The following is a 27,737-nucleotide window of genomic DNA, read 5'->3' on the forward strand; positions in this document are numbered from 1 at the left end:
AAAATGTTGGTGACGTCAACTAACTTACTTTTTGTATTTGTTTAGATCGGTAGAAGTTTCAGTGGTATTTATCCCTTATTTACTGCTATGTTTAGTTAATGTTAAGTACTTAAAACTGGATGTTAATAAAAAAATAATAAGCGACCCGGCCCTCGAGATGTGATTATATGATGACCTGCCTTTTTTCTACTCCAATGTAGAGTTAACCCGATATACTTTTTCAGACTTCTTGCAGTATCCATAGATTATTTTTTATAACGGCATCGCAGTCGTGCCTGCATCTGTATAATAACTTGGTATGCGGCAGTTCTGGATTTGTAAATAGTAGTTTGCCGCGGCCTATGGGTTGCAGCTTCTAAGCAGCGGCAGATTTCAGAGGACGCTCACTCGATTTAATTAATCATTCGTTTATTTAACTTTAATATCTTCCATAATACAAACAAATGGAAAATTATGAACTATTTTACAAACCAAAACCAAATACATAAACCTAACTACAAGGGGCGGCGGAAATAAAGTGTCCTACACTCATAAAAAATATAAATCCGGCACTAGTAAGCGGGAAGCAGAGTGGGGTTGACTTATGATTTCGATTGACTGGAGATGATTACTGTTCGCCAGTCGACACAATTATGCCGTCCGGTTTGGAATTGGATATACATGTACTGATCCCGGAACACGACACATTTACATGAGACAATACGGCGGGTTTTAACACCTTGTGTATAGATGTCGCTATCTGCGCGAATACAAAATTTATCCTATAGTCAGAAAGAGAACCGTCGTGGGATTTGAGGTCGCTACTATGCTTAATTACTTTTTTTGTTTAGTTTCGGTTTGTTTCTATACAAAAACCCTAAAAATAACACACAAGGTCATTTATATCACAGCAATACATGAGAATTGAGTTTAACATTTACCAAATGGCGGGGAAGGGTTGCTAAGTAAAAATTGTGAAGTCAGTTCACTTTTCGATCACGACGCTTCTCTTTCTGAACAGATTATACCACCTACTACAGAAAAAAACTCAATTTCAGAGCATGACGAAGTCACCCACCAGCAACGCCAAAGAGCCGTCGAAGGCCGAGTCGTCGAAGCAGGAGACAGCGTCCAGCGCGGCGGCCACGCCCGTGCTGAAGGCCAGGGATGGATCCGCGCATCCGCATCCTGGCAGCGATGCTAGAGTGAGTACATGTTTATAGTACTTTTGTGCCTTGCGCCAGGAATGTTAGTATATGTGTACCCACTTTTCAGTTCTATTTACCACACTTTGAGACTTTAAAAGACTTGAATTTATTTTATATATATACGTTACCTGGGTTCCTCATTCGCTACATCAGGCTGGTACTGTAACAAGGAGCTGAATGAGGGCTCCTATTGTTGGCACAAAGGATATACTAGTGTTATCCTTCTTTATATTTTTCCTCATTTTCCTTGTTTTACCGTCATTGTCCCAATAAGAAACCTCTCTTTATCATTCCTTTCTATTTACGGGCTGTTTAGTTTGTCTTTTTAACTAAGTAAAACAGTCAGTTAGAAAATTAAAATAAATAAAATTAAGTACAGTATAATGAACAAAGTTACGGTTGTCACGGAAATAAACGGATTATACTAGTTCTCTTTTGCTCTCTCTGCCAGCTTTTTCCACGATCGATGAGAGGTTAATCTAGCAACTTTGTACAATTCCCATAAATATAATTGTTAAGTGGGTAGATATTTCCTTTCTAAAACTGGTCAGTGACCACATCTATCTTTAGAGAAATGTTTTTCGATATTGTTTTAAAGCCTTACTTCAACGTCACAACACAAGCATGCTTCGACCATCACGGAACGTTCCATTATCTCAGAAGATGTCCTTAAAACTTCTCTATTACATAGAAATGCATAAAATGTTATAGACGTCAATCAGATTACGATTGTATATACCATATGCTTGTGTGCATGTCATTACCGCATGTGTCCCTCTCACCAGTACTACCACACGTTGACCGCGTCCGCGACTCGGCGGCCTAGCGCGATGGCCAAAGTGATCGAGATATTCCGAGGAAGGTCCTCGTTGCCCGGTCAGGGAGTGCCCATTGAGGGGCCCGAGAAGAGGAAGGCGGTGAGTTTAGTTTTTTTTTTATATATACAGGATGTTTGTAAACGGTAGACTTGGTTTTTGCAAGTTATGTTGATGAATCGAGTTTGTCGGGTACAAATGGAATGACGTCATTTATTTTGAAGCACGTGCGTCAAGTTACGCATCGTTTGAAAATTGCATCAGTGTCATTATAGACATTTTATACTTTTTTCCGTTATTAAGAATGTACATCTATCGTTGCTTTCAATTAATTATCCCAATCGTTCTTTTTAATTGTTCGCGTAAAATTACAAATCAATAAAAAAAAAATTGACATGATTACAATTAAATTATTTTTATTCATTTCTCCTCACGCATCGTTTGAAAATTGCATCAGTGTCATTATAGACATTTTATACTTTTTTTCCGTTATTAAGAATGTTCATCTATCGTTGCTTTCAATTAATTATCCCAATCGTTCTTTTTAATTGTTCGCGTAAAATTACAAATAAATAAAAAAAAAATTGACATGATTACAATTAAATTATTTTTATTCATTTCTCTTCACGCATCGTTTGAAAATTGCATCAGTGTCATTATAGACATTTTATACTTTTTTTCCGTTATTAAGAATGTACATCTATCGTTGCTTTTTGTAAATTATCCCAATCGATCTTTTTAATTGTTCGCGAAAAATTACAATTCGATTTAAAGATTTTTGACATGATTACAATTAAATTATTTTGATTGATTTTTCCTCAGGGTAGGATCAAAGATTCGTAATTACCTGACTAATAATGGTTAAGGTTGTTGTATCAGACATTAATAATTTGCAACCACCTTACGAAAAAAGGCAGGGGTTTTTAGTCATCACTGTGTTGTCTCTTAGTTTTTATTTTCATATTTTTCTTAAAAGTGTATTTTTAAAAACTTTTTTTCTAGTAAATTAATTAGTAACAATTAAGGTACACTATAAGTGTACCTAAATTATAGTATAGTTCTGCATTTATAGGTACAAGTTCTCTGAATAGAAAAAGCCGTGGCTTTTTCTATTCATTCAGAGATAGACTGCAAGCCGCACATAATGCGACTGCAGGTCTTAGTATATCTGATATTATAGCAATTCAACCAAAGTTAGTTGAACTTTAAGATCGCATAATTTTAATTTAGCCGCATTATTTAAACTAATTCGAAATTGATATTTAATCTGATAAATTTGGAAATAAATAAAAACTAAGAATAATTACTGTTTCACTCACTCTCGTATATTTACTGTATTATTTGATATTAATAGGATTTGATTCGCGTTGTTCGCAATATTTTTATAGAAATTCTTAAAAACCAGTTGTAGCTCTGGCAGTCTACCGCCTGCAGCTGCGGTCTGCGGCTAATTTCGGACTTGTACCTTAAACCTAACTTCACTTCTCTTTATGATAAGTTTCTCGTATTCTCCCTCAGAACAATGACAAGCATAGAAGTAGCACTATGACGTTTGAGTGTCCTCTATCTTAGACAGCAAGAAATTTAATTGTGTTGCGATCCCTTCTGACATCTTATCGATATTGATAGATGCTTTGTCTATCAGCTATGGTAAATTCACAGACCTGCTAAAATAAACACTTTTCGGTCAGTCAACTACAAACCGTTGCAAATTGCTATTTTAGATAAAGGCTAAAAAAAAGATATCAAAACCCTGATTTGGTATTCAAGTACCAAATGAGGTCTGGGTATATAAAAGCACTCGTTAAGAAGCTGTTAATTTACAATAAACTACAGAACTACTGGCTTTCTTAGAACAAAATTTTGTCCAATTTTCATTTGCTATTTACAGCAGTTTCCATGCTTTCCGAAATGTCATTTACACAAACATGGTTTAGCATTTAGATTATTAAATTAATAAAATGTTAGAAATTTCGGAAGGAATGGAAACCGCTGTAAGTTACAAACAAGAAATGGGCCGGAATTTCGTCTAGGAGAAAGCCAGTACGCCTTCTGTTCTTTTTTGACTTTCTTAGGGATTAAAAGATATCCAAGAGGTGTGATTTCACAGAAGCTACTAAAATGGGACGGTAAAATTAAAACGCAGTGGTATCATTCATGTCACATATGTTTGATAACTTATTTCAATGTTAATAAAACTTTGTCGAAATGCTTAGAGTAAACACGGTGCTGTTTTTTCCAATGCCAATTGGGACGAGCTATGGCAACCATCCATTTTTGCCTCATAGCATCATCTGTGGGGAATCTGCAATGAAACACATTGTATGATACACACTATCAAAATCAGATAGTTTCCTCAACCCCCAGCCTTCGCGTACGGTTTCCAAGTGGCTTTTACCACTACACCACCGTACATTGAAAATAAAAGACAATTTAAGCAAAATAGTAAACTACAATATACTAACATCTATGTTATCGACAGAATATGCAGCGCAACACTATTGAACATTACTACGTAAATTGGTAAAATGAAAAATACTTAATAATGACTGTATCGAATGGCCAACAGCAGATTATTATTAATATGACTACAGTATAATAAAGTATAATTAATAACACTTTTTGCACTTATGTACAGGGTTTAAGCAAATATATTAGGTTTTTTGTTTACTCACCGATGGAAGCTGATGATTTCAGTTTCATTTTCTTTACGAGAAGAATGAGATTTACACCCCACAATAACGCAGGCCATTGCTTGTTCGTAGGGATATATTTTACTTAAACAGCACTGTGTATTTAATAATCAACAAAAATATTACACAGCATGTAACCACTTTTGAAAAGCACGCGATGAAGTATAACGTAACTAAATTGTGTGGGCGCGTTTGTGACATTGTTTTGAGGTTGGCAAGTTGGAACTTTTGACATTTTATTTGCTTTTTAATTCTTTATCGTAAAGAGGACCAAAGGTAACCATTTGATTATTGTAAAGTGTACGCAAGCCGACCTTAGCAACATAATATTTGTCTCGTTCTTTTCAACGGTTTTGGCCTATTTGAAAAAATAAGATAAGTATATGGGGGTAATTTAGATTCCTTTTATGCTTGTTCTTGTTCTGAGTATTCTCCGAGAGATGGAGTTGTCAATGTACAGCTCCATCTATGAATTAAAACATGAAGCCCGTGGTTCGTGACTTCGTTGCGTAGTTCTCTCTGTTAGATGGTTCCGACTTTGGTATCATAATTTTATCACCTTACCGTGGATAGATGGAAGGCAATGTATGCTTAATGAGATGTTACTAGAGCACTTTTTGTTATCAGGCCGAATGTGGGTTAATAATTACAATAAAGCATAGTTTATAGTACCTTGTTACTATTTATATTGGCAGTGTAAATTAATGATTTGGAGTTAAAAAAGGTTCGATGTATTCTTAAGAACTTAAAGCTACCCTAAAAACTAGAAAAAATGTCAAACGCTAATCAAAAAGTAATTAAACTTACAACATTTTAACCATGAAGGAAAAATTCACTGGTATTTCGAACTAACAACACATTACGTTCATAAACACGGCCCAGCTGTGTTTGTACGATACGCACATGTTTAACACATACATCTTTCAATTTATGACAAACTCGATGATATTTAGCCAAATTTTTATTTTGCGTGATCCGATTCCTTGAAATACATTTTAAGAGATGTTCTTGTATTTTTATTGTTCTTAAACATCATTAATATGTTTTCAACCTGTTTTTTTTTAAATTTTCACATACTATGTGCGTAGTTGGCTTCGTAAATTGAAACCAGGTACTTACGATTCAGGGTCCTTATTGTTTCCTAGGTAACGATCTAAAAATATTACAATAATAAACGGAAAAAACATCTGAAATTTAGCAAACCACGATAATAAATAATCTTAATTTATTGGTATATATTTTGTGTAACGTGTCCTTTTTCTTAAAAATCAAGGCTTCTTAGGGATTATATTCAACAATAAAGCATTTCAGAACATTCTAAAGATAAACAAAGACTTGTTTGATACTCTCTGTCAGGCACAGTTACGTTTCCTTGTATTTTAATACTTTATCTCATCCCATTATTCGGGCTAGTGGGTTAGTGTGCTCTTAGTAATATTGCTGCACAGAAACAACGTGATATGCGCGCATTTATAATAACGGCCGAAAGAGATAACAAATTCATCTTTCGCGTCTCCTGTTTTAGATATCTGTAACAGGATATTGTGTTAGATATGATGCCACCATATTCATACTGGATTACTTTTAAAATAGTTGTCTTGCTGCGTAGTTTTTATGTGTCAATTTTTATACATTTTAGTGTAACTTAAAATCTTCCCGTGCCGAATTATGCATCTTTGCTGGTGGTAGGTCCCTCGTATGCAAGGGACCGTCTGAATAGGTACAGTTAGTCAAAAAAGTAGTTGAACATATTCATAACTTCAAATTGCCTATAAACGGGTACTTTACTTAAAACATTTTTTTTCTTTGTGTGAAGTAAAGTCCATATTTACTGATTTTATTTTTGCAAGGAAAAAAGAAATGTTGGTAATAACACAAAAGGGTATAAAGCGTATTGTGAGACTTTACATCTCATGGCTTAGGATATGAGTGCAGTGGATCGCCATGCAGCACCTCGTAATTATAAGTTTTGTATGGTGTTGTTACTGTTTACGGACCGAACGCTCGTTTCGTCATTTAAGATTACAAATTTTTGTGTCTGAACTTTCAGCTGGCGTATAAAACTTCTATATTAATGTAGTACCATGCTGAAAAAATTGTAACGAATCTTTATATATTTAATTCTTCCTTAAAAACATTAGGCATTACCTCCGTCTGAGCTCAGTTCGAGTCTTCTTTTTAAAACCTTTCTACATACTTACGTTTAAGGTATTAAGCTGTGTCATGGCCACCACCATCCCAGTAAGTCTAATAAAAAATAGCATGAGGAGCACTGAGTGAACATTAAGCATGCATGTTTGATCTGACACGCAAACAACATACGCGGTACTTGACATACTGAAATCTTATGCTGCGACATTGTGTGGACGGGCCCTTAGCCTCTGTTGCTACCTGGGACCTGCATCTAAAATGATCTCGTACCTAACATGCAAAGACAGATAGTGATTACTCATTGGTAATGTAATATCGTTGTCGCATGTATTGATCTTTGCACCTTGGTATTTGTTTGTAGAAATATCTGCTTATAACATTTTGCGTTCGTTATTTGAATATTTATTTCATTTGTGTTGAAGGTTGTTTGATATTCCGCTTGAACGCGGATCAGGCCTTTTAAACGGTAATTTTTTTGGGTCTATTAACTGACGTATATTGTTTATAACATGGGGCTGGTTTGACAGGCCCTTGTGATTTATTGCTTATATGTCGATTATTTTATAAGTATTGATATGTTATATTATTGATGATAGAGATTTTGAAAATGCCCAGGCATGTGACATACTGATTATGGCTACATATACAATTATTTTTTTCTATTGTTTTATATATGCGGCCGCTGAAATTGTATACTGTAAGTGTGATCTATCTATTATATAAACAATTTTAAACTTTATTTGAATAAACCTCATATTTGTGTGTTCAAAGGCGTAGTGATTTCATGCTTTCTCATGGAAATCGCTGTTTAAGATACGCTTCGTAAATATTTAAATTGTAACAATGGGATGATGTATGAAGTGTGAGACGTAATTCGTATACTAAAAACATACGTACACTTTGTTCCAAAACGGTCGTAATGAATACCTGCACTTATATTATTTGGGTAAAACTTGTAAGCTTGGCGAGAGTAAACTTAGGAATTAAAAATGCTTGACAAATAAAAAGATACTCTGTTTCTGGGTAGTAGGGGTCATTTTTATTCAAATTTGACTAGCTTCAGTCCGTAAAGGAAGTTTCCGTGTGTAAACACGAGGAAAAGCTAATAAATCTACGTCACACCTCTAACTGTTTTTTAAAGTGCAAATTGGATCGCGGTTTCTATGGGCTAATTAAGACATTTTACCCATTTTAGTGGTTATTTCAGTCTACGTTATCTAGCCTCTCTCGTAGCGTCGATGCGAAGAGGCAGAGTTTGTCTTTATTTATCTATACTATTATAAAAAGCTGAAGAGTTTGTTTGTTTCTTTGTTTGTTTGTTTGAACGCGCTAATCTCAGGAACTACCGGTCCAAACCGAAAAAATATTTTTGCGTTAGATAGCCCTTTGTTCGTGGAGTGCTATAGGCTATATATCATCACGCAATACCCAATAGGAGCGGAACAGTAATGGCTAATCTCAGGAACTACCGGTCCAAACCGAAAAATTATTTTTGCGTTAGATAGCCCTTTGTTCGTGGAGTGCTATAGGCTATATATCATCACGCAATACCCAATAGGAGCGGAACAGTAATGGCTAATCTCAGGAACTACCGGTCCAAACCGAAAAATTATTTTTGCGTTAGATAGCCCTTTGTTCGTGGAGTGCTATAGGCTATATATCATCACGCAATACCCAATAGGAGCGGAACAGTAATGGCTAATCTCAGGAACTACCGGTCCAAACCGAAAAAATATTTTTGCGTTGGATAGCCCTTTGTTCGTGGAGTGCTATAAGCTATATAACATCACGCTATACCCAATAGGAGCGGAGCAGTAATGGCTAATCTCAGGAACTACCGGTCCAAACTGAAAAATTCTTTTTGCGTTGGATAGCCCGTTGTTCGTGGAGTGCTATAAGCTATATATCATCACGCTATACCCAATAGGAGCGGAGCAGTAATGGCTAATCTCAGGAACTACCGGTCTAAACTGAAAAATTCTTTTTGCGTTGGATAGCCCTTTGTTCCTGGAGTGCTCACGCTATGACCAATAGGAGCGGAGCAGTAATGAAACATGTTGCAAAAACGGGGAAGTTATTAGTTTTGAGAGCTTCCGTTGCCTGCGCTGCGTAAACGGTTAAAGTTATGCACCAATGATGTATGACGGAATTGTTCCACTTAAAAAGTTCTAAAAAATATATTATAAAACAAAGTCCCCCGCTGCATCTGTCTACCTAAACGTGTTAAACTCAAAAACTACCCAACGTATTAAGATGAAATTTGGTATGGAGACAGTTTGAGACCCTGGGAAGAACATAGGCTCCCGGGAAACTACTACTTTTATAACGGAAAACTTTAGCCTGAAAAACTTTATAACGCGGGCGGAGCCGCGGGCAAAAGCTAGTTATTTATACATATATAACACTGTAACAAATTTATTACTAAAACGATGTTATACAAAGTGGGTATTAGACAATTGGTTTCAATACCCCATTCAAAGTTTCATTTTTACAGTAACTAGTTTTTATAAATTTTGCGGTCTGTCATGAATACGATACAATTTAATTGTTTTTATATACATAGGATATACAGCTGAAGCGCTGCTACTTTTCTTTTTCTGTGTTTGTCCAAAGGTTAAACTCCTAACTTGCCACTGGTGAGAAATAAGATTGTATCATATAATAAGCTAAGCGCGGCCGTCGACGATACGTTAAAATCACGCCCCCAAACGTAATCATTAGTAGAATGGATTGGTACGATAATACATGGACAACAATGTGTTTATAATGCACGTTTATGAGGAGCGCCGAGAAATAACAAAGCGTATCGTATCGGGCGAGCGTCCACTGACTCTATTATCACTTGTGATAAATCGAGGCTAAATTAATACGGAAAATATTACTTACATTACGAGTACCGGACTAGCTGCTTGGGAGAGTTAATTGTGTGAACACGATTTTGTCAACATAAATATTTTACGTGTCGTATAATCGCGCAGTGTTATGTTATGGTGCGGAGTGGTAGCGGCGCACGCGCATCTTTCACGGCGACTTCCCAGTTCCGTAGAGGAACCTATCGCCTCACGCTATCGTATATCAGCCGCTTACACATTGTCGCGTTGCATAACAATAAAACGTCTCGTGACAACGACGTTATCTCAGTAGCAGCAGAGATGCCTCCACGGCCTAACCTCGCAGCGTTCACGGGCATGTGTGAACACGGCCGACACTCGTAGTATACACGGTTGAAATGTACTAGTGGTCGTGCCATTGAGCCGACATGGCGAACTACTTTAGGTGGAAAAAAGGGAAAAGGGATGAGGATGTGTTCTACTCGGAGAAACCGCGAAGTAGGTCGCTGGACCCTCGCTCGCTAGAACTGAGCGGCGTGCGCCTGGTCGCTCAGTACCACCATCAACAACAGGTAACATTAATGTTTTTGTTTATATGCATATGAATCTCGTGTTATGCGTTAAACAGCTTACTTCATTTGTTCATTATTTTGCCATTTAAATAGCACCTGCGAGATACGTACCACTATTTACTATAGGTATTCGTTGTAATGACAATTTGTATTCTGGTGTTGCATGATGATTTTATCAGAAGATGAATGCAAATTTTTCAGTTGTATAAAATATATTTAAATTCGTAAACAACAAACTTAATAAAGCATGTTGTAGTTACAGAATTTTTAATCTATGCGAGTGCAAAGCCGTACAACATTTGTGTCAATGAATACCATACAGTTCCGTGATCGTATTGTTTGAATTAAAATTTGGTTTTACACGTCTTTATTGAATCTTACTTGCTGCGTATAAGATGGTTTAATATTTCGGATGCCCGTGGCTACTGAATAGTTTTTTGTAAATATCTAATATGTTAATGGTTTGATCCATAGTATGCTTCCGTGTAAATTATTGACATCGTAAATCGAATACTTACATTAAACTCTGAATTAGTAAATGTATTAAATAAGACTAGTAAAATTCGCGAAATCTACGAACACTAAAATTAAAATCAAAACTAAAAAAATCTATTACAAAAGAAACGAAGTGAAAGTTATGAAACTAAACAAGATAAACACATTTCACATTATTATAATTGTTATGTGTTTATTATTTGAAACTATGATTGTGTCAAGACTATTATCTCATATAAATACGTTCCAGTTAATTCTTTTGGGGATTTATTTTTCCGCTTAAGTATATATTTTGTTGACTTGTAACATCTTACTTATAGTGTCTGTATTTTTAAGAAAATCAACATGAGGCGAATTGTTTGTTTTGTTCCGAGACAGAGATAATTCACGCATTAATCAATGCAGGGCGAAACGGGTTCCATAAATACTTTATATTGTTGTTTTACTATTAAGTACGATGGTAAATCTTGTCTACGAAACGCAACCGTCGCGCGTTCTCATTGATAACGCGAGATAAATTCTCAAGTGTTTTATAAAACTACCGTTTTAAATAAAAATGTGTTGTAAATCTGGTGCGGATTTACGCTGTATATTTAGGCATGAAATACGAACACAATCGGCGCGTTTTATCTATTACGTTGCAGCCGATATCGTTTAAGATATCTGTATAATTATGAAAGATTACCTCTGAAGACGTGAAACTATTGTGTTGTTTTAGATAGTGTGCATTGGAAAATAGCAATGACATTACAAACTGCAACCTCGTGAAGAGGTTATCCCGCGACAAATACCAATGACAAAGACTTGAATAATTGCTTCTGAAAATACTCCAGTGCCGTCGCTGCAAATTGATGCTATCGATACTCGTGTAACTTCATACAATAGAAGACACATGATAAAAGATAACCCCAAAATGTGCTCTCAGACCCATTTTCAATTCGTACCTCCACATTTGAAATATAAGAACTTATTGGATTTCTACTCATCTTTTAGGCACATTTGTGACGCAACTTAATTGTAAAACAGCAATAAACATCATTTTCGAATTTAATTAAATAACATCATAGTATTACAAGATTCCATTTATAAACAATAGTTCTTTGATTTTACGATTGTAATCTAAATTGAAGACAATAAACTTACACATTACGTGATAATGAGATTACGTTGCCTTTGAACCATTTATTTTAACAATATTATCATTATTTTAAATTGAATTTCATAGTTTTCTGTTGTGTGTGGCTTTGGATAACATTTGAAATTGAATTTCCGATTGCATGCCTAAAATCGTCGTCGATTGACACCGTTGCGTTTTAACTTTCAACTACGTTTTGTTGTATATTAATCCATTTTTAATGACAGTCATGCCGATTGTCCAAATGTAATGTATCCCGAGATTCGATGAAATGGTAGACGAATTAGCAGTAGACATTATCACTGTACAGGTTATCATGATTGATGATCATTTTATGTATATCGGGGTCGCGTTTTTCTTTTCTTGTCTCGGCAGTCTCGAATTTGAAAGAATTATGTGACGCACAGTATATCTGGCTGACTTATGACTGTATTGCACGTAGTGTCAACGTACTTGTAGGTTGTATATCGTTTCGGAGTCACCAGGGCCCTTATTCTGTATGACAGTGTAAACGCGTAACGCGGCTGTGTCATGTTTTCTTCGTGAAATGTGCTTACAATGGTATTCTGTATGCCAAATCCTATAGTCCTAAACGTGACGCGTTGCGATACGTGCTTGTTACGCACTATCAAAGTAACGTGTGGCATAGAGAATAAGGGCCCAGGTGCATATCCAGAAATGTCGATATAATTCTGTTCGTCGAAGAACGTTACATTGTGATTTTCCTGCTAACAGGCCTTGTCCAAGAAAGATATCCAATTTACCAATAAATTACTAGTAGGTCCTCTTCCTCCATTATTCAAGTACCGAGCTTACAATAGAGGCAATTGCAGTCTCAAGCGCACCGAAGGAATGTGCATTGATTCGCTTGTTGCCGGCCCGAGAATAATACCTAGTGGTGCGGTCAGTGCATTACTTTGCTGGAAAGTGGATTTTAAATCGTTTTATCCACGATAGAGCACTCGACTCGCATCTCCGAACATGTTTGTTTAAGGTACGAGAGAGCGTAGTGCAAGTAATGGGTAATCCATCTTAACACAATATTGGAGCTCTGACGGTATAGAAGAGGTATTTTTTTCTGATAAAACCATTTTCAAGGAGCGTTTATTCTCAAGGATATATTATATAAATAATTAAAAAGCTGCCCGATTATGTATTGTTTTCTTTATGTTTTTGGCTTCCATAAATATTGTATACACAAAATCAATTGGATTAGGTCTTATTAGTACAATCTCGTCCAAGATAAACGATAAAACACAACATAATCAATGAAATTGTCAATCTTATCACTGAACATTTCTTAATCTAGGAATGTGGCATTCGTAGAAAAGTCACAATATTTCTTTTTACTTACGGCGGCGTTATTACATACGGTGGTTACCACTTCAGTGTATGCGAAAAACGCCTTTAAGTAAAGCAGATAATTCCTCGAAAGTTACGTCGCGTCTCATGCTTTCTCGAGAATAGCTTGTTTTAAATATCAGCTACAGAATTATCTGACACAAGAGACAACTTATCCATCGTATAAGATGGACGGTGTGTTTGGAATTATTTTTGACTGGCTTGACCCTTGCGAAGGCTATAGAGTCCTCTTGTCTCAAGGAGACAAGCTGACAGATAGCATTGTTTTAAGGAGTTTTTCTTCAACCTGTCCAATAATTAGTGACAGGGCAAGCTAGGCAGGCCACACAACGTGAGAACGCTAAATAGGGCAATGTTTCATGAAAATTATGTAGAAAGTTAGCACTCTTATTGTTGATTTCTTACAACAGCTAAATACGCCAAGATTTACATACAATATTTTAATACATTTTTATTAAAATTAAGTAGCTTATAGGACTATGTTGTTACACGTTACATCTTTGACTTGTAATTTCCATCAGGTGTGTCATTTAATAGCATGGTAAAGCAGCATTGTCTAAAGAAGTCGTTACTTTATATTATCTTGGACCTCTAATTTATTTAATTCTTATATTTCTAAATTGTCGACCGCAGAGTATTATTCTGTCAACGTTGCTTTTATACTAAGGCTACATTAACACTTGGCGTTAATTTACATTTATCGCGATAATTTCATCACGATATTAGGAATTTAGCGACAGCATGAGACAACAGATATATTAGTAGCCACTTGTATCTACATCCCGCGATTTTTATGGTATTATTTCAATGCCTTTGCGACCCTGTGTGTTAGACATTAATCGTAGTATGGCCCTAGCAAACTACATAAACGGTTTAATTCACGTCTTGTTTTCATCTGAGCTATTTAGAAACGGAAAATTACCCGTGTATAAAGTTCATCTGCGATCTGTGGATGTCGATTGTAATGGGAACAGATCTATGCGGTTCGGATTGTTTTACGGGCTGTATACATCGCATACTTACTTATACATCAAGTTGTTATTGGCTATAAGTTAGTTTGGTTAATTGTATTAAAACCAAGTCAGAAATTATTATAAGTAAGTTTTTTGTGTATATTTAACAAGTATCACATTTACAATGTCAAAGTAACTTTTAAATAGAAAAGTTGCCGAGTCATAATTATGCACTTAATTGATATTTCTCAATAGTACTTACCGTGTACTGAATATTTTTGTGCATTGGCTGAGGGCGCGTACTTATATTATACACATTCAATAATTAATTCTTGTTTTATAATTTAGCGTTTCGTGAAATATGATGCTATTGCATAGACTTGCAATTCTTTTCAATATCTAGTACTATTGTTACAGGTACTTGATGACTTGACGTTTAACTTGCATACTCAGTTTAATTCGAACTCCGCATTTCGAATTTAGTATGTAATTAAAACAATTCCTTTTATGTAACATATTGATTAAACATGCATATGCGATGGTCGATCTAGCTGAAATTGGATTTTTAGAATTTATATTTCTATACTCTATAATCGAATCTAAGAATGATATAAGCTGACTTTTATTGTAGGGAAGGTTAACTATAACATAATCAGACTTGCAAAGTAAAAATATTTTTGTTTGTTTAAGGCAATATGGTTTTTAGTTTTTATAAATCTGTTAAGAAATGGTGTTGCATGATTAATTGCCAATGATGTTTCTAGAGTATTCCTGGTGAAACACATAGGTGGGCGACGCTGCAGGCTAAGTTTAGTATTAATATTATAACTTCAAAACACGTGACTATATCGCGCACTATTCCTTATTGTAATGTTATATTGATACACACTTTGTATTCTCTTACAAAAGCCTATACAGACGTAAATATGTGTTTCACGTGCATTCTTGCCTCTCATGAAATTTACGCCCCGGGTTTTGAATTAATCATCCAAAGTTTACAAAGTTTCCTTTGGTGATATTAAATTACACCGGATAAATAAAGTAATCCACTTTTAATGTTTAATTGATAGACCCCTTTGATGTCTTCTTGCGATTATAATTATAATATCAGCCCTCCATTGTATCCTGCACCACTAGTTGACACGGGCGTCCTCAGCGTTTTAATAATTGTATTTGTATTGAAATTTGTAATATCGTTTTTTTTAATAATTAATGTGTTTGTTCCTCTCTAAGTACTATAAGTAGCTAGTCATATTTTGATCAAAATATCGTCGCGTTGGGAGACCGTTAAAGAAGCATTTAATTTGATGTCTTGAATAAAAATGACTCTATTTGTATTATATTTTATTAAAACAATTAAAGTAATATATTTTCTATGAACAACAAATGAATACTATTGTTTTCATCGAGTACTGGCGCTCTATGTGTAGGTGATAGGGTATCCGGAAATACCCTATGAATAAAATGTTGCTTCCTAAAAGCACAAAGCTATAAGCAAATATAAGATTGCATTATTAATTTTGTTTCTGCAGCAATATGTTAGTATTATAGAAATATATTTTGGTATGGTAACAGTACTATTCCTGATCTACAGGATGTAAAAGCGGCGATAGTCCAATTGGGTGTGGAACATCTTTGATTTCTCTAACATTATGTGTGTTTTCTTTGGGAATTATCGCTTGCTTCAACGGTGAAGGAAAAAATCGTGAGAAAACCTGCATGCCTGAGGAGTTCTATATAGGAATTTTGAGGGCGTGTGAAGTCTACCAATCCGCACTTGGCCAGTGTGGTGGACTAAGGCCCGTGCCCAGCAATGAGACAGTATATTGTATACCTACAGGGTTGATATTATTATTTATTTTTATTATACAGCATGTTATTTTGTGAACTGTCACAACTTGTTGTTAGTTATTTCTTTATATTGTTGTTACGAGGATGAACAATTTTAACTACTTAACTATAAACCATTTTTTTTTAAATTACTGAATTTATTTTGATTATTTTAAATTAAACAAAGGTTTAATAAGTGTATTAGCCTCAATTTATAAGCTCCTTCCTACAGTCTAAGTTAGATAAATCGATACTTGAAAATAAAATTAAGTTATACCTTAGACTGTCTTAGTTAGAACAAACTTAAACTAGAACGTTATGTTAAAGTTCAGAATCAATAGTTAGTACTATTAAATAGGGCAGCAACAAGTGTGCTGGTATTTACTTGGTAGTTGCCTTGTTCTTCCTACTATATTTATTCAGGAAGCGCCTTGTGAAAACTCGGCGCTGTGGTGATTAATTTCAATCTAAATTAAAATATTATATTTTTTTGCAAAATATTCAAGACTTTCCCAGTTGTGTCATACTTGCGAGGTGCAAACTACTATCAGTACGTAAAATATTAAAAAAAAAGAAAACAGTTTTAAGATTCAAATTATCACGAAGTTTCTACCAAATTACATTTGGAATAGGGCTGTAAAGTTGGAGTCACTCGTGGAATTAAGCTACTGCTACGTTTTTTATTTTTTTCATGTTTTCACTTTTTACGTTCAGCCTACAGGCTCGTTTAATCTGCAAGCATAGAAACTTGTAAACCTGAAGGGAATAAAATTAAAACTTTACCGCCCTTTACGAGGTTAAAGAATATTGACTTTTCATTTGCCCAAATGTTTTCGTGCGCGAATTATATTATACTTGGTTAGTGTTTAATAATACTATATTTTTGCATCCTTTTTATTCTATAACGTTATTTAATGATTTTAATTTTTCGAACAAGTTATTCCCCGTTGTGCACAACACAAGCGCAATACATAATAACAAGTTCCACGAACAAACACCTGTCGCCTGTGTGCACTCGCAAGTTTGAGCACACCGCTTCCTCCGAGCTAAGTAGCAAGGAAATAATTACTTCCCTGAGATATTAATAGCTACTTGATACGTGTTTGTCTAATGTTTGGGAAAGTTTCGATTGCAAACAGCATATAGCGAAAAGTGGGTACCCTGGTGGCACCTATGCTTAAGCCTTCGTACGTTCTTCTACGTTGCTCAAAGGAGAATATCAAATCAGGTCTTGCATTTTGATATGTTTTAGATAATATTTTGTATTTTTTCCGTTTGTTACATATAGAAGATTGCCTGATTAGCCAGAAAGACAGTAAACGACCTTGTTTACGTGTAGATAAATGATATTTTGTGACGGCGCGGCGGTACTAAATAAAATCCCTATGAATAATAAGTTTAATATAATAAGGCAATTTGATTTTTCTGATTATAGTCGTTGAAGGCAATCATTTGTCAGTGTATGAAGTTTGATGCTTTGTGGTAGATTAGGTTAAGAAGATGAAGTAAAGGTTTAAACAAAAATACTTTAGGTATTATATTAATTAAAAACTATTATTGTGTTAGTATTTCATATACTAACAGTAATCAGATGTTAAACAATAATCAGTTGTTGAAATACCTGACCTTGATTTTTATAATTATAGTGAAATTTTTATGTTGACAAGGGAACAGAAGTTTAAAAAATATTATACAAAATATGTTGTTTTGTCGCATTCACATTATTAAATATTTTGATATTTATATAATGTATTAAATATGTATTTAATAATGCGATTGCGACAAAACCAATATATTTAGTATTAGTATTTTGTTAAACTTCTGTTCCCTTGTCAACATAAAAATTTTACTATAATTCTAAATCAAAGTCAGGGATTTAAACAACTGATTCATTGGTCCCTTTTATCCTAGTACCTTTGCGTATACGCTGGGAAATATAACTAGTTTTTAGAGTAGAATGACTTTTGTGTGGTATCTTATCGATTGGGTTGGTGCTCATTGTCTCATAGAAAACGTATCTTGTTTTGTGTAGTGGGTTAATGAGATTGCCGGATTTCGACTTATCATGCTGGGAAACTCTCCGATCAATTCTTTTGAACAATATTGGTTTATGATGACCATTAGGTGACCAGTATATTCATTTAGTATCTAATCTGAAAGAACATATCGCGTTCCGGCTTATACATCCTTTGTTTACAATCATATTTACATTATTAAGGTAGGTATGTTCGCATTCCGTATTATTTAAATTGGAGATAACCTACATAGGTCACACAAGAAAACATACTTAATGTTAAGTCGTAACGACATGACGCGATTCTATAATTATTTTTCCCAGCAAATGAATATAATCATTCATGTTAATTAATGGTTTGTAGCAAACGTGATATAATAGTAAAGGCGTGCCCCGATTAGTAAATCAGTCGTTATGATAAGAGTATGTTAGATGTTGGAAAGTCATATGCTTGATTCGGTACAGCTTATATATAGTACATAAATAGTTCTCAAAAAAAAACGTGACGATAAAATAACCAATCAGACCCAAAGCCTATTTTTTTTTACCTTGTGTGTTGATTTCTTTATTCGCTCATCTGTAGACTGTAAACTAATATTAAATTAGTTTATCTGATACCTGGCATGTCTAGAACAAATGGTGGAAATTGTGGCGCAAGGTTTCAAGGTCATTGTTGATTATAAACCGGGGTAATGGTATAATTACTAATACGGGATGCGTCTTTGTTCAGTGCTCTGTTCTCTTTTACGTAGATCGCAGTAATGGTACACCAATTCCTACGTATCATTCATGTATAGGACGGTGTATGCCCCATTAATTTAAAGTAACGAAGCATCCATTTTAAAAATAGAGCTATAGAGTACACTATGACGAATAAAAAAAAAACTATGCACCTCGCTAAGAGCAATATGTGTTAAATTTTATCAACCGTTAACAATGCGGTGCATCCAATAGTGTTGAGAGCTTTGCCGCCTGAACCGTTTTGTTAGTTTTTGTTTGGAAGTCACAAAGCAATTTATCTATCTATATCTATACTTATAATAAATCTGTAGAGAGGTCAATTCTGTACATGAAATATATTTCCAAAATAACTATCAGGGGGTGGTTAGGGATCGATACTAATGCCAAAAATGCAATTAGTAAAATTTTTGTCTGTCTGTCTGTCTGTCTGTATAACCGTTATAGAAACAAAAACTACTCGACAGATTTTAACGAAACTTGGTACAATTATTTGTCATACTCCTGTGCTGGTTATAGTATACTTTTCATCACGCTACAATTAATAGGAGCAGAGCAGTGAAGGGAAATGTTGGGAAAACGGGAGAAGTTACTCAATTTTTTAAGCTTCCGTCGCGTGTGCAACCTTAATGGTTAAAGCTACACAGAAATCATGTATGACGGAAATGTTCTCCTTAAAATTATGTAAAAAATATCCCACGACAGCATATTATGTCTATCTTTTATGGTTGACTCACAATAACACGTGTAACTCCCGATAGCTTAGCAGTTCGAAGCTTTCTCATTATATTTGCCTACTCTTACGTTTATAACACTCTCAGTCATCCCTAATTTAAAAAGTTAACATTATTAAATATTCCATAAAAAAGAATCATAGAAATCGATATAGAAACACCAAAGTTATACATGAAATACGCTAATAATAAGCCATCACGCGTGAATACTGAATCATGCTATAAGGATTATTTTTGTATATATATAAGGTCGCGAACGCACAGGCAGACGGCTTGCTTGGCACCTAGAGGCTAGCGAATCACCTAGTGAGTAGCTTCGTAAAACGAACATTCTCGAACGTTCGCGACCGGCTCCATTTTTGAAGTCCGAAATCCACGCGGGCGAAGCTGCGAGCGGAAGCTAGTTTTTAATAAATTGCTCTATGAGGCACGCTTTAATCTGTTCTAATACGCTACCTATGCCAATTCGGCTTACTTGCAAATCACATTCTGTAATTCATATAATAAAGCGACACGTGACACTAAAGCCTCATTTAAACAATTTTCTGCGAATCATTTCGTACGATCATTGTTGGCAATAATTGATCAGCCTAAATGAAGCTTTAGCCGTTTCCAATTTAACCAATTACTCAATATGATTAGAATCACAAAAATGTTTTAGTCATTTATTGGCATCGTTTAGATTTCTTGCCATTACTAAATACCGTTCAGACATTGATAATTTATAGGAACTGTGAACAATGTAGATTTACTTGACTGATAAATGAATATAGACAATAAAGGATTTGATAATAGGCTCCATAAGATTTTCTACTTGGCAAGACATGGTGAACAGCTGTAAACGATAATAGCAATCTGAGATTGATGTTGATGCCTAAGCATACCATAGGCATATACCATCACCACCACACCACCGCACCACCTAGGCATATACCATTCCAGAAGAGGTAGGCAGTGGCACAATATGTGCATCCACTTTCCGTCGCGTGAATTCCGTCCAATGAATAGGACGGAATACACGCGTCATAGATGTGTGATAGGGGGCGGGTTTATCGCCAATTCGGATGCAAATTCCAGGCTCTAGGCTGATACTGAGTAGACAATAGGGTACCGGACTCATTTTTGTTCTCTAGTATTATCAAATATTTACACAATACAAATTATAACACATAAGGAATTATTAAAATCGGATAAAAAATCAACAAGTTATAAGTCTTTGAATTTCGGTGGAAGGGGTAATTAACAAGAAACAGAAAAGAGACGAAATACCCACATCTGACGTCATCGGGAAATACGACGTGTGCGAAAGAAAGGGATGAAGCGATATCCCCACATCGCGCCGACTTCTGCACATTACAATATTTTAAATATGAATTACTCGCTCATTTTTTAAACAATTTTTATGCAGTTTTCGCAGGAGTACTTCTTTTTCGTATTATTAACCATTACATATAGAATAATGTATAAAATCAAGCATAGGCCGATCCCCTATTCCGATATTATATTTATTAGATTGGGTCACTATAGTATAACCCGTCAATAAGCATTAGCCGTGCGGTATTACTGGCTGAATAGAGACTTGATTAGTTAGAGCTGGTATATAGAGATAACTATTCGGAACTTAATCATTAAATGCGCTTCAACGTGGGTACCGAAGTTTCCGTATAAGTTCTAAAGTCTAACCGTAGTGTTTCGTGTGGTTGCGTCGATGCCTTAATGTAAATTTCCTCTTCCTTTGGAAAGAGATTTACACGATGCTGATAGTCATATGCATATGGCCTTAAGGATGTATTAAATATAAAATTAAAAGTATCTTCTGTACAAAAATAATTTCAACTTTATTGTATTCAGTTATAAGGAGTATCGTCGAAGTTAGAAGTCGAAGACTACAATAGACTTTTTATATCGATTCGTTTGCTTTTTCATAGTAAACCTACATTACCTACTTATATTGTGAAACCTTGGCTGTGGGTCATCCGTACATGTAAAATAATACAATAATTACTAAGTATCAAAATTCTAGATTATGAATGTAAACAAGGCCGTATAAACTGTTCGCTATTATCTTAAAATCAACATTGATAACAAAAATGTATGCGATACTAGCTTATGTTCGCAGCATTGTTCGTGTGAAGCAAACTTTAGTTTAGGGAAATTAGTTTTCTTTTGGTGAAAAAGTAGTATAATAGGTTAAGTATTTTCAGAAAAAAAATTCTACAATCTTGAACTCTACAAAATATAGGTAGGTAGATAAATATGTGCTATATATGCAATTAAATTGCTTCACTGGTACATGCCGGCTTTTCTCTTTATAGGAATCTGCTCGCATTCTGATTCAAAATCTGAATATAGTTCAAATTGCTGGGCCTACTTTGAAGCTTTAATATCAAGATGTGCTAATATCTACGATGTTCTTGAGTTATTTTGCTATGACGATTATTATAACCTTTACTATCGACTAAAGGTGTTTGAATCTTTCTATGTTCGAAACAAGTACAGTTCGATTTCAGTAATTGACATGAAGTTATTTTAGGAAGCTATGTTATTATAAATTTGACAAATATACTTTCTTATTTCGAGCAATAAGTTTAGATACGTATGTATTTTATGGTTTTATATTTTTGCTTTGTTTTAGTTGGTTATGATTTTTTCTTAGTATTATCAAAATAAAAATACTGTACACATTTTAATGAGGATTACCTCGGGGTCTGGAATTTGTGTCCTATAGTGCGATAGGACAGACTTCTATCACATGATGGAATAGAATACATAGACGAAAAGTGGGCACCCTAATTTGCCTCTGCCTGCCCTTTTATGGGTAAAGGCTTGATGAGTGTGTATACATTTAATCTTTTAGTTGTAAACTAATTGAACCCGATCAGCTTGCCTAATATTTTCAGCAAATATTATTTAAGTAATATATTCGTGTTCTATTTATTAGCTGCATAATTTTCATACAGTGTGCACACGTATTTAAACATTTTTCAGCCGCCTAGTTAATTAGTGACGGCAGCCTGCGCGCCTGTCTTGACACGTTCGAACTTAACGCGAGATTTAATTATTTACAGTCCATTGCATCGGTTTGATGATTTAATTATGGCGAACCTCGTGAATATTTATTATGCACTAGCCCTATTATACAATGATGTGAACAAAGAATGAATGCCAAGTTTTAACTAGAGATACGTCGCGGCCATCAGCTTACCGGTCAGGGATGTTCAACAAAATATGCCTAATTATTTACTACTTTAGTCTTTATTAACATGATATAATAAATTTGTAAGATAAAAAAGAATGTGGTGCTACATAATAATTACTATTTGTCATATTATCTTGTATACTTCAATTTAAGGAAAAAGATTTTTTGTTGCAACAGTTACTGTTTTTTTTCTTGTTCATGTCTAGTACGAAATACGACTTATCCCATGTCTCGTAGCGAAAGAGGCGGTTTGTACCCGATAAGATAAGAAATGTTCTAATATTTTATTTCGAAAGACTACGTTTTTTATAAATTGTATCTGTCGGAGTGAAACTATTTACTTGGTTATTTTTTTACATGACCGGTCTAGTATCACCGGTCTATATTTATTTATTCATACAGTTATTCAATTATTGAAACACTTATTTACTTCAATAACAATTTGCTGCATAGTAACACTAGCGGAATACACAATGTGCTAGGTTCGAGCATTGAAACAAGACTGCTGAAGACTTCTCCAAGACTGAGCTCTCGTCGTTCGGCCGGTCCTTGTATTGACAGCAGTCAACCTCCCTCGTTTTCTAATACTTACTTGATGAAATGATAGATGGCGACACTATTGCTCCGGAAATTCACCAATTCAACGAATAACGAGGTGCTGCGGGGACATATCTTTGTTAGGAAAATATTACTTATATGTCTCATAAAGGAAAGCATTACATCTTCGTAGATTGATTTACTAGGATGGAATAATCATCCTTAGTAGGCTTGCTAATCATGTAACGCGGAATATATCAAGCAAAGTCACTATGCTTAATCGTATAGCATAATGAGACGTTTACTTGGAAACAGGACATCCTCAGTATAAGGATGTTTAATCTGGCAATCTGTAGAAGTAAACAAAGACGTCCCACCAGTCAGTGATATTATATTTATTATCCTGAAATAGTATGATTTATAGTCACTATTAAAACCGTCAAATAATATGATTGATTGTGTATTACACATGGTTGTACACGCTCGTCGGAGCCAAAGTGCAATTATTTTGTAATATAACTTGCAGCGCAACGAATTCAGTATCGTTTGAGTATTGTGTATCAAATTGGGTGTAAGTATAAAAAAATGGCTAATTGCTAAGACAAGATGGTCGCTCACCTGATTTTTCTTGCAGACGGTATAATATATATAATCTGGTTTGCGATTATTTACGTTTATTGGTGGATGTATAAAAGGAATACCAGATGTTAAGCAGTATATACTGCCGATAAACACTCTTAATACCAAAAAATGTGTAGCTGCTCGGAACTAAACCAAAAGAACAGGGACTTTGCCAGGGATGGGACATTTGGGTCTACGAAAATTCAGAACAACATACGAAACCTTACAGCAATATATAATTACACGCCGGTTATCTGTGACCAAAGACATTAAACAGTTAGATACAGACCGGACATCAGGACCGAATCAGTGCTCCACAAGCTATTACCTATTGGTAATAAGTCATTTTCTTATTTAAAATATCCGTGTATGTCATGTCATTGCATCTGTAGATATTAATACAAAAATTTATACTAACAGAAAATATGCTAATGTGCACATTTAAAACGAGCAAATGACGATATGGAAAAATATGAAGTGTTTTACATTGGTGATTTGCTATTTCACGGTAGAATGAGTAATCATCGCCTGAGCGCAAAATTTTTGTATCACAATCTTCCTAATGTCCACTCTATATAATGTTAGAGCTCTTTCTTTGCCTGTAACTAAATTTTAAAACAAATATGCAGTTCATAACCTGAAAACCACTGCAAAACATTCTCTATGTACAGAGTTTGAGATAACATTTGAGATAACATTAGCAATGTTGTTGTTTACATTGTTTAACAGAAAATAAACTTTTCATTTCATTGTCCTATCTTATGGTATTTTTACTATAATATTCATTATGCTTGTATAAAATAAATTGTTCAGTTATACACATCTCTATTTAAATTTAACATATCCGTTTCATACCATATTTGTCGTATGTTATAAATGTACCCGCACGGGAAGTGCATTCAATTTCAAAAAAGTATAGAAATAAGATTGTTTTGGATATTGCAGACTGCCTCGTTGGTGTAGGACGCGTTTGACTTACATTACCATGTTCATGCTGATATCTATGGTTCTATCCGCTTCGATCGTGTATAGTGATATTGGGTCTTTCTGCTTACTATCAGCTCAGAGTTTGGAATTTCTGTGATGACTGTTGAAGAGAGGGCTTACTAGTGGCGCCTTAGCCTATACCATCGAGGATAATAAGTGTGTGAGTATGTGTGTATATGCAATAATGTACAATGCATGCAACACGTCTTAACGCAATACTGAAACTCTACACCGTGTATGTAACACAAAACGCCTGATGTTCATGCTGTTAATGGGCAAGGAAATGACGACAGAATGCCAACTCTGTCACTGTTCATTACTGTAGGGATATCCGCGGTTAAGACTTTGTCTTCGACGGTATTTATACCGTTGCATATAAAACATGTATTGTTTACGTACAAGACAATTAGAATGCGTTTCCTTGTGAATACAGTTATTTAGTAGACGCATATAAAAGTTCGCAACTTTAGTCCCGGTGTGGAAGGCAGAGATGCACTTGTACATTCACGATTCGCCAAATATGGTTTCGTCCTATGATGTGTTGTACAGTTTTCGATTAGTAAAGCACATAGTATACAATATTTCCAACTGGATTTAAGTTTGAAACATTGCCCTTTTCGGTTCAAGTTTTCATCAACTAGACCAATGAGATTGTAATGTATGAAACATACGAGTACTTACATAGTATGTATTTTTTCCATTTTATTTTATAATGCTACTCTTTTGTCGGTTCTATTTTTTTATTCTATTTGTTATACCGTGACTACAAGAAGGCTATCAAAGAGCGCGGTGCATTGAATAAAAATTGAAAAGGAAAATCTTTAAACAAATACATCAGGAAATTATCTTCAGAAATCTCTCTTGCAACGTCGTTGTTATAAAATATATTCATAAATAGATAATAAGAAGAAAAATATTATTATAAAACTCAGTATTTTTAGGCACCTGCTTGGCAGGCATTATGAGTTGTGAAATATGACTTTTCGTTTACACTCGACTTTTTTTGAAACACAAATAATAATGCATGGTTTCGATTAAAACTTACTGAAGATAGTTTTTTTTTTGCTTTCTTATTCTCAATGAGTGGAGAAATATAAACTGTTATTATCGATTGGGCAGCAATCAGATTGGCTATAAAGGTTCCACAATTATGTACAAGGCCGAATAATATCCCCTCTGTTAGCACATGTCGTTCCGAAACGGACGGCATTCCAGTATAATTAATCAGGTAAACATATTGTTCTGCTAAAATTTAGTACAATAAGTAATTTTATTCTATTATATTATGAAATTCATATTTCTATTATTAACTGAGAAAAAAAAACTTGACTGCGATACGAATAAACTAATGAATGTATTAATTAATCATTACGTCCTATCTTTCTTCTTACAACTAATAATTTTGTGAGGTATACTTGTGTAAAATATAATTACTTTGTAATAATTATTTTTCGGCAATAGTCAGATTTAATTGAACCTACTACAGCAAAGCAAAAAATGAGTGATCTTTCTGAGATATATTAAAGTTGATACGTAAAAAAAAACATTTACCTCCATAACAAACGGTATATTCTAGCGATAAGGTAAATATAATTCAATAAGTTTGTTTGTCAATAATTCGAGAGATGTTATGCATTTGCCACCACCAATTAAACATGTTATTGAACCAAAACTATTTGATTATCGAATTGCGGTGCTGTGTTTCCGAACAACGCCATGTGTCGAGTAATACGCATCCGATATATGTAGAGCCGGCGGTTTTTGTTACTGATGTTATGTAACCATTTATTAATAGTGAGACCGATTAATCTGCTTTAGAAACAATTTAATACGTTTGCAAATTAAAGTGTAATTGATGGGCATTATGTGGCTTAATTTGTAACGATCAAGTTGAGTACAGTAAGACGTTACTGAGTACCTCCTTTATTACTCAAAGTTCTGTTGGTGTTGCTATTGTTTGTAATCAGGCGAGTGGTTTTCCCCCTACGTTATTAGTTGTATTAAAAAATCAAAAGAGGTGTATATTTTTTCGAATTTCATAGTATATGAAACATTATACTCTATTTACGCAATGATATATTACAAAAGTTTCAACGTGCAGTTTGATGGAACACGATGGCGGCACCGTTTGATAAGAAAACTTAAATCGCAAGTACTTTTAACTAGACATTGTTGAATGAGAGAATTAATCAATTATTTACTTCAGCATTAATGTCTCAAATGCTGCCGCTATCTTATTAATAAAATACAAAAGTTATTTTGGGTATTAAGTTTTACTTCATTCATTTTAAACACTATATTCTTTTATTTTAACTTTAACAACCTATACAATTAATTTCTTAGTAATAAAACCGCTTTTAAACACCACCAAAATTTTCATGTAAATCAACATTTTAATATACGAGAATTTACTAAAACACGAAATATGTATGTATTATATTTATAACTTTGTTGTTGAAACCGGTGCCTAGTTTATATTCAACATTGTTTTCGTATATTTGTTTGTCTATTTACTTAGCTACAAATTTAATTTAGGCATCGAATCCGAAATCATTGCATATTATAAACGTAATAAAACAAAAAACAATATCGATTTTACAGTCAGTTAAAAGCACTCCCAATCGATTTACATTGTGTATGCGAAATCGTCTGGCCCTTATTTCAATAAGTTTAATCAATTATATGAATGAATGAAGCAGTTGAATTCAAGGTAACACTCTCGTACAATATTATTGCCTCCATTACTTGTGCCTGGGGTTTATAGGCACAGGCGCAATGCTTACTTGGTCTCGGTTCCAGTGTAATTTTACAGCCGAATAAACTTTTGTTTATTTTCTTTGGGAAATGTGGAATCCTGCCTAGGTTTATTTTAAATTAATTATA

General features: G+C 34.5%; 1 protein-coding gene across 2 annotated transcripts in view; it reads left to right on the forward strand.

The window, feature by feature from the left end:
- The window catches only part of LOC115448629, a 119,357-nt gene that overhangs the window by 29,303 nt on the left and 62,317 nt on the right, over window positions 1-27,737 (forward strand). For both annotated transcript variants that reach the window (XM_030176117.2, XM_030176116.2), the window contains exons 6-7: window positions 1,038-1,184; window positions 1,973-2,104. In XM_030176117.2, the coding sequence (XP_030031977.1) occupies window positions 1,038-1,184; window positions 1,973-2,104 (279 nt within the window). The remainder of the gene's footprint in view (window positions 1-1,037; window positions 1,185-1,972; window positions 2,105-27,737) is intronic.

Source organism: Manduca sexta, chromosome 27, assembly GCF_014839805.1.
Source record: "Manduca sexta isolate Smith_Timp_Sample1 chromosome 27, JHU_Msex_v1.0, whole genome shotgun sequence".
Taxonomy (NCBI): Eukaryota; Metazoa; Arthropoda; class Insecta; order Lepidoptera; family Sphingidae; genus Manduca; species Manduca sexta.